Source organism: Pantherophis guttatus, chromosome 1, assembly GCF_059756535.1.
Source record: "Pantherophis guttatus breed Tessera chromosome 1, ASM5975653v1, whole genome shotgun sequence".
Taxonomy (NCBI): domain Eukaryota; kingdom Metazoa; phylum Chordata; class Lepidosauria; order Squamata; family Colubridae; genus Pantherophis; species Pantherophis guttatus.
Genome location: NC_142063.1, coordinates 336263988 through 336277935, shown reverse-complemented (window position 1 = coordinate 336277935; position 13948 = coordinate 336263988). Strand labels below are relative to the sequence as shown.

General features: G+C 42.0%; 1 protein-coding gene across 7 annotated transcripts in view; it reads left to right on the top strand.

Annotated features, from left to right (window-relative positions):
- RAP1GAP2 (RAP1 GTPase activating protein 2) overlaps nt 1-13948 on the top strand; it is a 337137-nt gene that overhangs the window by 277466 nt on the left and 45723 nt on the right. For all 7 annotated transcript variants that reach the window (XM_087883431.1, XM_034420788.3, XM_034420789.3 and 4 more), the window contains 5 exons: nt 2306-2389; nt 3477-3577; nt 4051-4180; nt 6355-6510; nt 13444-13515. In XM_087883431.1, the coding sequence (XP_087739557.1) occupies nt 2306-2389; nt 3477-3577; nt 4051-4180; nt 6355-6510; nt 13444-13515 (543 nt within the window). The remainder of the gene's footprint in view (nt 1-2305; nt 2390-3476; nt 3578-4050; nt 4181-6354; nt 6511-13443; nt 13516-13948) is intronic.

The following is a 13948-nucleotide window of genomic DNA, read 5'->3' as shown; positions in this document are numbered from 1 at the left end:
AATCATCTCCTGGCCTTACTCTCGAATCGTCCCTTTTGTTTTACCTGCTCTTGTCTTCTGGCAGCTCTGCGCATGTGTGCACTAGGAACAGGCTCCTCCGGTTCCTCTGCCTCTCTGCTGTCTGACTTTGGGGGCTCCGGAGTCCACGCATCACTCCCAGATGGCCCTGGCCCCATCTCTGCCTCCGATGCAGAGCCCTCGTCCGGGCCTTCCCCAGACTCCAGGACTGGCCCATGTTCCTCCCCAGCCTCCTCACTGTCCGACTCCGCTGCCAGCTCCGCAGGTTGCTGGCAGACCACAACAAATAGCTACAGAGAAGGATGGTATGATGCAGTGGTGGGTTGCTACTGGTTCACCCCAGAACTGGTAGCGGTGGTGGCGGGAGGCTCTGCCCACCCGCCCAGATGCTTCTGCGCATGAGTGCACACGTGCCCACGAGCTAACCAGTAGCGATGGGTTTTGAAACCCACCCCTGGTATGATGATGGATAGAAAGACATAGTTGAGAAAGGAGCAGCTTGAGAAGGAAACCTTCTTTGTGGGATCCTTGCTGCTTTTTGAGCTTTGTAGTTTTCCTGCAGACATTTCATTACCAAACTGGGTAACATCATCAGTGCACTAATGAAACGTCTGCAAGAAAACCACCGAGTTCAGAAAGCACCAAGGACCCCATAGTTCAGCTCTGAGCTACAAATATTCCTTTCTAATTAAACCACCTTTGGTTTGGAGTGTATCTGAAAAGCCTCATTCCAAACAGAGTAATCTTTGAAATGCATTCCTGGATTTGTTGTCTTTGTTGACTCTCTTTTCTGTACTACACCTGGCACAAGGAGCTTCGGGAAATATAGTTCTCTGAAGTTCCTCAGGCCATTTATAGGAATAGGGGGATCTGGGAATCTGTAGTCCAAATGTTCTTCAACATTTTAAGTGAGGAAGTGAAAGACGGAGCAGAAGGTTCAGAAAGTTAGGGAGAGGGTGTTGGGGATTTTACCAGAAACTTACAGTAAAGAAAATGTATATTTGATTATCCATGTAATAACTGCAGTTAGAATTGTATTTGCACAAAATTGGAAAAGTGAAGAGATTCCTACAGAGGAAAATGTGATTAGGAAAATATTAGAATGTGCAGAAATGAATAGGTTAACGCTGGCAATCAAGGAGAAAGAACAAACCGAATATTATAGTATATGGGAGTTATTTTACCGATGGTTAGAGAATAACTATGAAAATTAGAAATAAAAGTAGAGGAGTGAAATATAGACAAATGTATTAAAAGAGTTAAATAAGTTAAGGAGAGGATTGTCATAGTATTAGATATGATGTATTGGTATTATGTTAAGAATAGATCATATAATGAATATGGCTGTCAATCTTAATTGTTATTGCACAAAACATTTGCACCCAGACGACACACTGTTTAATGGAAGATGGATTGTTTGTATTAAAATAAAATAAAAAATTGGAGAAAAAAAGAATACAGGGTGAGGGATTCAGACATTGGCTTCAGTGATTGAAATTTTCACATTTTTAAGTAGGTCTATGCACATAGCTCTGGAATAATAGTTATTCTCCAACAAAATCTTTTTTAAGTTAAATATAAAAAAAGAGTTCATCTGTGATGGAGATGAATGGTTTCAAAAATTTGATCAATAAAATAATAAATTATTAAAAAATCAGGCCAGCGAACAAATATGGAATTTCTGAACACTTGAAGCATGTTCTCTACCGGTGAAATACAGGTTATCCTTGATTTATGACAGTTGGGACCAGAATTTCCTTTGCTAAGCAAGGCAATTATTAAGGGAGTTGCACCCGATTTTACGGCATTTTTTGCCACAGTTGTTAAATGAATTGCTGCGGTTCTTAAGTGAATCATGTGGTTGTTAAGCGAATCTGGCTTCCCCCATTGACTTTGCTTGTTGGAAGCCATCTGGGAAGGTCATAAATGGGGATCACGTGACCCTGGGATGCCACAAGTGTTGTAAATACATTTTGGTTGCCAAGAGCCCACATTTTGATCACGTGGCCATAGAGATGCTTAATGGTCGTAAGTGTGAGGATTGGTTGTAAGTCCCCTTTTTCAGTGCCACTGTACCTTTGAACAGTCACTAAATGAATGATTGTAAGTTGAGGACTACTTATAAACTATGACTTTTGGTTTTGTCTGCAACTTCCCACAAATGAGAGAGGGAGGGAGACAGAGAGAGAGAGAGAGAGAGAGAGAGAGATTTCCCAAACTCATTAAAGTAATTTCTTTCTTTACAAATTATTCTGTGACTCCCTCCTCCTTCCTTCTCCTATTTCAGGCATCACAACTGATCGTATCCTACGATGAACATGAACTTAACAACACATTCAAGTTTGGGGTGATTTACCAGAAATTTAAGCAAGTGAGTGACTATTTTATTGGAGCAATAATATTTCGGTGGGTCTGATGGTAATTTGGCAGTTCAGAGAAGCTTTTCTCAATCACAGCAACTTTTAAATGTGTGGAGTTCAACAATTCTGCGGTTAAAAGAATGATTATTATATACTATAAATGTTTACACACACACACACACACACACACACACACACACACACACACGTATATGTGTGTGTGTGTGTGTGTGTGAATAATTGCATTAGATAACTATATAGAATTGTAACTATACTGCCAAAATGATACTTTTTTTCTTTGTTGGGTTTTTTCCCATCTTTTTAAAAGCCACTTTTTATGTGCCTTATATTTATTTGACAATGTGTACGTTTTTATCTTTATGGTTGTTGTCTGTTTTTTGGTCATTATTTTAAAAAGCAATAAAAGAATAAACAAGAGCCAATAAAAAAGAGCTTGGAGAATTTCTTGATCCAGCTCCACCTATGCTGTTGCAAAAAAGAATAATCACCCTTCTGAACATATCTCTCTATCTGTCTGTCTCTCTGTCTCTGTCTCTCTCTCTGTCTGTCTCTCTCTCCCTCCCTCTCTCTCTCTGTCTGTCTCTGTCTGTCTGTCTCTGTCTCTCTGTCTCTCCCTCTCTCCCCCTCTCTCTTTCTCTGTGTCTGTCTCTCTCCCTCTCTCTCTCTCCCTCTCTGTCTGTCTCTGTCTGTCTCTCTGTCTCTCTGTCTGTCTCTGTCTCTCTCTGTCTCTCTGTCTCCCTCTGTCTCTCTCTCTGTCTCTCTCTCTGTCTCTTTGTCTCTGTCTCTGTCTCTCTGTCTCTCTGTCTCTGCCTCTCCGTCTGTCTCTCTGTCTCTCTCTGTTCTCTGTCTCTGTCTGTCCCTTTGTCTCTGTCTCTTTGTCTCTGTCTCTGTCTCTGGCTGTCTGGCTGTCTCTCTCTCTCTCTCTCAACAGTTAGTGACAACAGTTATTTAGAGAGGAAGTTGATTATCTCTCACCATAATAGGAATAATCTTTTCCAAAATGTAGTTTTGCTTCTGGTAGTTTCAAAATAAAGAGGAGTTTTGTGATTTTTGTTTGGAATTGCTTTATCTTTCCAGACACAGGAAGAAGAATTGTTTGGGAACAATGAAGAAAGCCCTGCCTTCAAAAACTTCTTGAACTTGTTGGGAGAAACCATTACACTACAGGATTTCAAGGGGTAAATTAAACTATTAATCATTCAGATGGCTCCTTCCTCCCTCCCTCCCTCCCTCCCTCCCTCCCTCCCTCCTCCCTTCCTTCCTTCCCTCCCTTCCCTCTCTCTCTTTCTCTCTCTCTCTCTTTCTTTCTCTCTTCCTCCCTCCCTCCCTTTCTTTCTCCCTCCCTCCCTCTCTTTCTCCCTCTCTTTCTTCTTCCCTCCGTCCTTCCCTCTCTTTCTCCCTCTCTTTCTCCCTCCCTCCCTCCCTCCCTCCCTCCCTCCCTCCCTCCCTTCCTCTTCCTTCTCTTTCTCCCTCTCTTTCTCTCTCTCTTTCTCCCTCTCGTTCTCCCTCTTTCTCCCTCCCTCCATCTCTCCCTATTCCTCCCTCCCTCTCTTTTTCTCTCTCTCCCTCTCTTTCTCCCTCCCTCCCTCCCTCCCTCCCTCCCTCTTCCCTAGTACCAAAGGTCTCCTATCTTGTTCTGGTTCCTTTACAGCTTTCGAGGTGGCCTGGATGTGACTCATGCCCAGACGGGCACAGAATCTGTCTACACGGTGTTCAGGGACCGAGAGATTATGTTCCATGTTTCTACCAAGCTTCCCTTCACAGAGGGGGATACCCAGCAGGTAAGCGAGACCTGACCTTTCTTTTTCGAGATATAATATCAGGGCAGCACAAGGGATGAAGTGGCGAAGCGAACATTGTGTAACTGGCCGTGGAAGGGAAGGTGTGAATTGCTTTCGGCCGGTGTGATTGAATCACCTCTTCAGGGAAGTTGCCCAGACAGATGGATGTTTGTTTTTGCTTTTATTTTTTTTAAAAAACAGAATTTCCTTTAATGGAAGCTTGCCATTTTGGTGGGGGTTTTTTTTAAAAAAAATATATTTTTCATCCTCATTTTCTAAAACTGTAGGTTTTATGCTCCATTTCTGCATCATTTGTTAAAACAAGTCTTTATGCAAATTCGTGGGCATTTCCATACACAATTCCTTTTGATAATGGCACTGCTTTAAACAACACATTCCCAGATAAAATTATAAACCCAAACATTCATACGCATACCTAGAAATATGCATATTTTTGTGCACTTCACTTGGGTTGCTGAGGGCTGTTCTTGCTCCCCAGATCTGCACTTCTCCCAAATAAGACAGAGCCTTAACTCTGTTGGAAGAAATGTACATCTGGATTCAGTTCCAAGTGGTGAGAAACACACTGGAAACATGGTGGTTGATTGGAAAGATGGTTTTTAATGGTGGACAGGACTGCATGGTTTGTGGCAATGGTGGGTTTTAAATTTTTTTACTACCGGTTCTGTGGGTGTGGCTTGGTGGAGGTGGCATGGCTTGGTGGGCGTGGCAGGGGAAGGATACTGCAAAATCTCCATTCCCACCCCACTCCAGGGAAAGGTTATTGCAAAATCCCCATTCCCTCCCAATCAGCTGGGACTCGGGAGGCAGAGAATAGATGGGGGGCGGGGCCAGTCAGAATTTTTATTACCGGTCCTCCGAACTACTCAAAATTTCCGCTACCGGTTCTCCAGAACTGGTCAGAACCTGCTGAATACAACCTCTGAGGTATGTTTATTCTTGTGAACATACAGTTCCTCTGGAAGACCTAATTTAATTCACTCTGTGTTTGCAGACCTTATCCTTTGATATGTGGATTAGATCTGGGTCACTGATTTGGGGGTTTGCTAAATTGAATTGATTAATTTAATTTCATCTTGACTGTCCATTATCTAGTGGAGACCCTGATTCTCAGACCATTGTGGAGCCTCTTATTATTGTAAGGGGAAGATGGAAACAGTATCTTTTATCTTTTATCTTTTCTTTTATTTGATTTGTATACCGCCCTACTCCCGAAGGACTCAGGGCGGTGAACAGCCAACAATAAAATACATACATACAAAATTTAAAAACAGAAATAAAATCGAATTAAAAAGTTTGGCCCAGACAGATTAAAACCCCAATCAATTTAAAACAGATTTAAACTTTGAGGATTAAAAGATATTAAAAATATTAAAATATTAAAATTGTTTAAAAAGAGGGAGAAAGTTAGGCCAGGCCCGCCTGGTGAAATAAAAAGGTCTTTAGAGCGCGGCGGAAGGTGCGCAGATCCAGGATCCTCCGTATCTCCGGGGGGAGCTCGTTCCAGATAATAGGTGCCCCCACAGAAAAGGCTCTCCCCCTGGGGGCCGCCAGTCGACATTATTTGGCCAACGTCACCCGGAGGAGCCCCTCTCTATGAGAGCGTACCGGCCGGTGGGAGGCTATTGGTGGTAGTAGGCGGTCCCGCAAGGCGGTCTCCAAAATATATTTGGAGAAAAAACTGCTCACACTGTTTTAGGATATTGTGAGAAAGCAGCCCTTTCTTCTCTCTCTGTGTTGATGTGTGTACAAAAAGGGGGAGGGGCTCATCTGAAGAGCCAAGGTGGCCCAGTGGTTAAAGTACAGCACTGCAGGCTGCTTCTGCTGACTGCCGGATGCTTGCAATTCGGCAGTTCGACTCTCACCAGGCTCAAGGTTGACTCAGCCTTCCATCCTTCCGAGGTGGGTAAAATGAGGACCCAGATTGTTGGGGGCAATATGCTGACTCTATAAACCACTTAGAGAGGGTTGTAAAAGAACTGGAAAGCGGTATATAAGTCTAAGTGCTGTTGCTATTTTTAGGCCAGGCGTGCTTCATCTTCCTGCTATTAGTCTTAGAAAAACTCTGCAGTGATGAGTAAAAATTGGGATGTTTTTCTACTTAAGAACTATCACCTGGAGATGTGTTTGTCTCTTTCTTTTAACCTTCGCAGCTTCAGCGGAAAAGACACATTGGCAACGACATTGTGGCTATTATATTCCAAGAAGAAAACACTCCCTTTGTTCCGGATATGATTGCTTCGAATTTTCTGCACGCCTATATTGTCGTCCAGGCAGAAAATCCAGAAACGGATAATACGTCCTATAAAGTAAGTGGGTGAGAAAAGTAGAATATCTGTGTGTCCTTGGTTTGTGTGTGTGTGTGTGTGTGTGTGTGTGTCTACATCTGTTTTCCATCTTGACAAATAAGCACTTGGGTGGCTTTGACAAATGTACCTGTTTGACCAGAGATAAAGAGTTCCTGCTAAGCTTTTGTGAAAATTGTTATTTATTCTTGGAGAAGCAGCTGGTGCCCTCGGCACTGTTGTTAGCCTATCTGCACATTGGCAGGAAATGTCATTAAATGCCCAGAGGCGGGTAGCATACATCTGTCCTTGAAGCCTTAGCAAAATCAAGCTTGACTGAAGGTTGCAGAGCAGGTGGCCAGCAGCCTTTAATGGGCTATATGCCCATTCTGGCCTTTGCAGATTATTGTGAGTCAGTTGCTTTGCCACCCTGTTGTCCCGTATCGGAAGGAAAAAGAAAAGTGTACGGCTAATCCCGGAGTTATTTTAACAGATTAATAGAGTTGGAAGGGATCTTCTAGGTCATCTAGTCCAACCCCCTGCCCAAGCCTTCCGAAAAGCGGTGAAGACCTGGCTTTTCCGGCAGGCGTTGATCTCGCTTTGCGATCTGACGAGATCCGGCCATGAATGGTGGGAATGGGTTTTAATGTTTTTAATGTTTTTAATTTTTAAGTGTTTTTTATAGTGATTTTTTGAGTGTATTGTGAGCCGTCCTGGGTCTTCGGAGAGGGGCGGCATATAAATTAAATTAAATTAAATTAAATTAAATTAAATTAAATTAAATTAAATTAAATTAAATTAAATTAAATTAAATTAAATTAAATTAAATTAAATTAAATTAAATTAAATTAAATTAAATTAAATTAAATTAAATTAAATTAAATTAAATTATTAAATTAAATTAAACAAGAAAGAAAGAAAGAAAGAAAGAAAGAAGGAAACCGTACACAATTCCTGACAGATGGCAGTCCAATCTCTTCTTGAAAGCTTCCAGTGATGAAGCTCCCACAACTTCCGAAGGCAATTTCTGTTCCATTGGTTGATTGTTCTCACTGCCAGAAAATTTCTCATTTCCAGGTTGAATCTCTCCTTGTTCGGTTTCCATCCATTATTCCTTGTCTGGCCTTCGGGTGCTCTGGAAAACAGATTGATCCCTCCTCTCTGTGGCAGATCCTCAAATATTGGAACACAGCTATCATGTCTCCCCTGCTCCTTCTCTTCACTAAAGTAGCCATGCCCAGTTATGACCGCCCCTAATACCTGTTGCTAAGTGAAACATTTGTTAAGTGAGTTTTACTCCATTTTACAACCTGTCTTGCCACCATTGTTAAGCGAATTACCGCGGTTGTTAAGTTAGTAATATGGTTGTTAAGGGAATCTGGCTTCCCCATTGACTCTGGATGTCAGAAGATTGCAAAAGTAATCACGTGATCCCAGGACATTGCAATCGTCATAAATATGAACTAATTGCCAGGTGTCTGAATTTTGATCATGTGACCATGGGGATGCTGCAACGGTCGTAAATGTGAAAAATGGTCAAAAATCACTTTTTTCAGTGCCATTGTATCTTCAGAATCAGAATCAGAATAGAGCTGGAGGGGACCTTGGAGGTCTTCTAGTCCAGCCCCCTGCTCACCCAGGAGACCCTATACCATTTCAGACAAGTGACTGTCCAGTCTCTTCTTAAAAACCTCCAGTGATGAAGCACCCACAACTTCTGGAGGCAAGTTGTTCCACTGGTTAATCGTTCTAACTGCCAGGAAATTTCTTCTTAGTTCTAGGTTGCTTCTCTCCTTGATTAGTTTCCATCCATTGTTTCTTGTCTTGCCCTCAGGTGCTTTGGAGAATAGCTCCCTCTTCTTTGTGGGAACTCCTGAGATATCGGAACGCTGCTATCATCTCCCCACTAGCCAAACCCAAATCCTTCAACTGTTCTTCATATATTTTAATCTCCAGGCCTTTAATCATTTTAATTGCTCTTCTTTGCACTTTTTACCCTGGGAGATGGAAGGAAGAGATGCTGCTAGGGAAAAGACAGATAAGAGAAGACATAGCCTCCAGCTGAATAATGGATGGAGAAAAAAACCTCAGAAGGGACCCTCTCTCCCAGGTTCTCTGTAAAAGGGTTGGTGGGATGGTGCAAATGACTGTAAATACAGCCGTGTTATCTGAAGTTTGTTCACATGATCACAGAGGGGGCCTAAATTTTGCCACTTCTAATCCAGGTTGTAAATCCACCTTCTCAGGTCTGCCGTAACTTTGATCGCTAAGTAACCAGTCATAAGTTGAGGACTACTTGTATGTGAGAAGTTTGGGCATTTTTCTGGTCAATAGGCATCCCTTTGTATTTGCATTGTAGAGTGGCTGGAATAGTGGTGAAATCCTACCGGTTCGCACCAGTTTGGGCGAACCGGTAGTGATAAAATCTACTGGTTCAGCGAACCAGTAGTAAAAAAAAAAAAGTCCCCCCCCCTCGCTGTTTTACTTACCTCCAGACGGCTCCTTTTTTCACACGAAGCACGCATTTGGTGCGCACTGCACATGTGTATGCAGTGAACCGGTAGCAACCCATGGAGGATTTTACCACTGGGCTGGAACATACAGTGAGTTGCACAGTTCAATTCATAAATAAGAGATGTAAAATTAACAATCAATTTGTGGTTTGAAAGAATTTTTTTAATTGCTTGGTTAGGAAAACAGTACGGATAAAGTAGAATAATGAATATTCAGAGGCAAGAATTATATTTTCTCCAGTTTGGATGGATTATAATCATTATGTTAATAGCAATGTTGTGATTTTGTTGGCTTATGAAATATGGAAATTACGAACCCATTTTGGACTTTTGTGCCTTTTTAACATTCATTTAAAATAACATATTATGGTTTGTTGCTCAGTCAGCCAGATGTTCTGGCTGGATTTGGCATTTTTGTCCACCTCTAGAATCCTTCCCAAGAATCTCGGATAAGCATATGTGGATTTGTTAAAGGTATCATTGCAGGATGGAAGCTGTTCCTAGTAGAGCTGCCTTTTGCAATTGACTGATGGTGATTTTGTCAATGCCAATGGTGTTTAAGTATTGATCCAGTTGTTTTGGGATTGCATCCAAGGTGCCTATTACTATTACACTATTAAGGTAAAGGTGAAGGTAAAGGTTCTCCTTGCACATATGTGCTAGTTGTTCCCGACTCTAGGAGGCGGTGCTCATCTCTGTTTCAAAGCTGAAGAGCCAGTGCGGTCCAAAGATGTCTCCATGGTTATGTGGCCGGCATGACTAAATGCCAAAGGTGCACGGAACACTGTTATCTTCCCACCAAAGGTGGTCCCTATTTTTCTACTTGCATTTTTTTACGTGCTTTCGAACTGCTAGGTTGGCAGAAGCTGGGACAAGTAACAGGAGCTCCCCCCGTTATGCGCCACTAGGGATTTGAACCGCTGAACTGCTGACCCTGCGATCGACAAGCTCAACCTCTTAGCCACTGAGCCACCATGTCCCTGCTACACTATTATTATTATATTATTATTCATATTAGTTTTTTGTATTGCTCCTCAAAGCGTTATATGTTCTTTGCCTTTGGGAGTGGGAGAGGAGATGTTGAGTGTAAGTGCCCTCCATATGGACCCAGACATCTTGCCAGAAATCTTGCCATCTGCCCAGATGTGCAGAACTCACTAGGTGTTCAATGACGTCACCAACCAGAGGTTCTCCTTGGAAGAACTTCAACATCAGTTAAGCTGGATCAGTAGAATGTCTCCAGAAACACTTGAATCCTCATGACTTACATCTGGGTTACATTGTTGGCAGTGATTATGGCAGTGATTAGCCCTTGCTCCATTCTGGAATAATTTCCAATTTCTCAATCTAACCCATAACTTTGGAGCTTTTGCAATGGTCTCCTATCCAAGTGGTAACCAGGTTTGATCTGCCTATTTTGTTTAAATCAGTCAAGGCTGGCTAGATTCTGCTGCTTGCCAAGGCAGCCCTTTCAAATATGCAGTTAATTTAATTTAATTTAATTTAATTTAGAATCATCTTTTCTACTATCCACCTGCTTCCAATTTTTTCCTCACTACCTTGACGAATTTGATTGCTTGGGTTTTTTGAGTTGTTTTGGCCTTTGATGCTGTAGTGGAAGAAAGGGTAGTCCCAATATTTTCCTTGTTGCAATATTACAGTCACAATAGCTTCCTTTCACACAAAAGATTATGTTAACACAATGGGTTATTATGGTGGTATTTCTCAACCTTGGCAATTTTAAGATCGGTCGATTTCAATTCCCAGCATACCTCAGCCAGCCTTGCTGTCCACCCATCCTAAATTTGCCAAGATTAAGAAACTCTGTGTTAGGGTTAGTTCTGGCTGAAGCATTCACACAACAACATGGTTAATGTTAAGTTTGAAGAGGAATTTTGGGGTGTGTGCGTGTGTGGTTTAGTGTGTTTTGTGGATGACATCCATTTGGATGGATTAGAGTTTGAGAGACTAAAATTTCCACAATCAGCACACAACTCAGTGGGCCCTTTGGTAGTAGGTGGCTCAGTGGCTAAGACACTGAACTCATCGTTGAGAAAGGTTGGCAATTCAGCGGTTCGGATCCCTAGTATAGGTCTCCTGAGTGAGCAGGGGGCTGGACTAGATGACCTCCAAGGTCCCTTCCAACTCTGTTACTGTTATCTAAAGTTGCAACCAAACAAGCACCCAAGGGAAGCAGATTCTCACAAGCCCAGAAACAATAGGACAGTGACATTAACATGGGAACCAGGACATGTAAGGCAGTGGTGGGATCCTCCCGGTTTAACAACTGGTTCAGTGATCGCGTGCTTCGCTGTGTGTGTGCGCGCAGTTTGAAGAAATCTTCACTTTGAGGAGAAACACAGCTGAGGCGTGGCAATCTGCTCTGCCGCGCGAATCAGCTGAGAAGATAAAGGTAGGGAAATATCGCGGGTGGGTGGGTGAGCCCATCTGACCGTCGGGGTGAACCAGTTCACTCCCAGCTGTTTGTCGAAGCTACCAGTTCACCTGAACCGGCCCGAACTGGTAGAATCCCACCTCTGATGTAAGAACCCCAGATCTCTGTTTTACTGCTGCATTTACACCAACAGCACCGTCACAGGCCCCAACAATTTCACACACAAATTTAGAGTCACCTTCACGTACCTTTCTTCTAATGTGATAGCAATGGCCCTCTGGATTCTCTAAACAAGCCAGGTGTCAGCACTTCAAGCTGCATTTACTCTAGTGCTGACATAAGAAGGAGAAGTGGAGACGTCTGGAAAGGGACCTTTGACTTTTCACCTACTTATTTTCCCTGGAGATAATATCCCCTAGGAGATGGGATAGGAGGGGGGAAATTCCTTTGAGCTGGAGCGGTAGATTAGGGGTAGAATGACTTGGAAAATGGCCAATGAGTACAGGGGAGTGGGGAACAGAAAGGGAGGGTTTTGGGTCTGGAAGTCAGTGTTGGCTTCGATGGAGTCGGGTTTTAGAACGTTGTGCTTAATAAATAGGAGTTTTTCTTCAAAGACTTCGTTTGAAATGCAATTTATTTGAGACAACCTCGAAACTTGACACCAGGCTTTGTGCAAAAATAATTAATGGTCAAGTTTGATATCAGAAAGTAATTGAAGAGCATTTAACCTCCCAGGACACTCACAGATCACAAGTCATCATTCTGCAGTCAGGAGTATGCCCGCACAGTTGACCCTGAGACAGCTGAATATACATACATCAATATGTCCTGGGCTATTTCAGAAGGCCTGAACAAACACAATATCAATTGTTAATGGGCGAAGTACTTGCAATCTGTCCACCTTGAACCTTTATCTGCTTAACCTTAACAAGAGTCGCTTGGTTTGTGCGATAGGCAGCTTTATAAGTTTGAAAAATAAATAACACCTCCCACCCTGGTGAGCTACAGTTCATAAAAACGTATGCCTCATAATAACATTCGTTAGCCTTAAAAGGTGGAGATTTTTCTCCAGTCTGGTTCCTACAATCTGCAACTTTCCCCATAGCTCTCTTCCAGGAGGAACATCAGCGTTGCTGGCGAGGAATTCTAGGGTTCATAGTTATATTTCATATTTCTATTTCACATTTGTAGATTGAAGAGTTGAGAAAGGTTTTCTTGCAGTAGTGGCCAAAATTGTGGACACCTTTTGGGAAAAGTGTGTTTTCTAAAACCACTTTTTTTTTTTTTTGGAGTAGTACCATAAAATTATATATCAATGGAAAGATAATTTAATCAAGAATGTAATGCAATAACAGTAATGAAGGATTTGCTATTAGAATAGCAGTTACAGTATAAAGAAGAAAAGTGAAACACGTAGAAAAAAATGAGATATACAAAAATTATCACCATGTCAGTTAATACTTAGTTGGGAAACCTTTAGCATGAATTACAGCTTTACAACGTCTTCCTATGAAGTGAACCAAGTTTTTTAGTTCTGCAGCTGTTATAATGTGAAACCAAGATTGAATGATTGCTTCTATTAACTGGGCTTTATTGCTGGGTCGCTTCTGACTAACAAGTTTCTTTAGTCGGCTCCATAGATTTTCAATTGGGTTAAGGTCTGGGCTATTCCCAGGCCATTCCAGCAGTGGGATATGCTTATCTTGAAACTCCCCTCCCCCCAAAAAGTGGTGTTATTAGCCATCAAACCTCAAAAATACACTTTTCCCAAAAGGTTTCCACAATTTTGGCCACTACTATAGACCCTGGATGTCCTCATTACGACAGAATCTCCATATTCAGAGATAATCTTACCTTCTTCAAAGCCATTAAAAAGACACCCCCTCAGGACTTTCAAGAATTATATGGCTGGCCAAGAGTGAGAAAAACAGAAATTTAATCAGAGAGACCTTTGTACAATAACTGTATTTACATTGGGTTCTTTTACAAGTCGCCTTTGTGCAAATCTCATAAGCTCAAATGCCTTTTCTCTTTCCTTGTTTTGGATAGGTAGCTGTCACAGCACGAGAAGATGTCCCATCTTTTGGTCCTTCACTGCCAAGCCCACCTGTATTTCAAAAAGTAAGACCCAACCCTAACCCTAAAACAAGGTTTGTTTGGTTCTTATGGGAAGCAATTTGGGAGATCTGGGGCAGGGGGTTGTATTAAATAGATTGATTTAAATCTAAGAGCCGCGGTGGCGCAGTGATTAGAGTGCAGTACTACAGGCTACTTCTGCTGATCACCGGCTGCCGGTATGTTGCAATATTTTCAGGATCAGACTCAATAAAGATAATAGGAGTTAGAGCTTTAAATATATTTCTTTTTAATTATGATAGGCATTCTATATTCACTGAATATTCAAGGTAGAAGCGACGAGAATGGTGAGGGTGGCTCCTTATATATACAAGGGGTGGAGCTAGGAATGGGAGTGGTAAGTTATGAATACATTAAAGTCCAAAGAATAAGTTAACCTCTGATGTTCCATATATACATTATTTACACATTGGAGAAT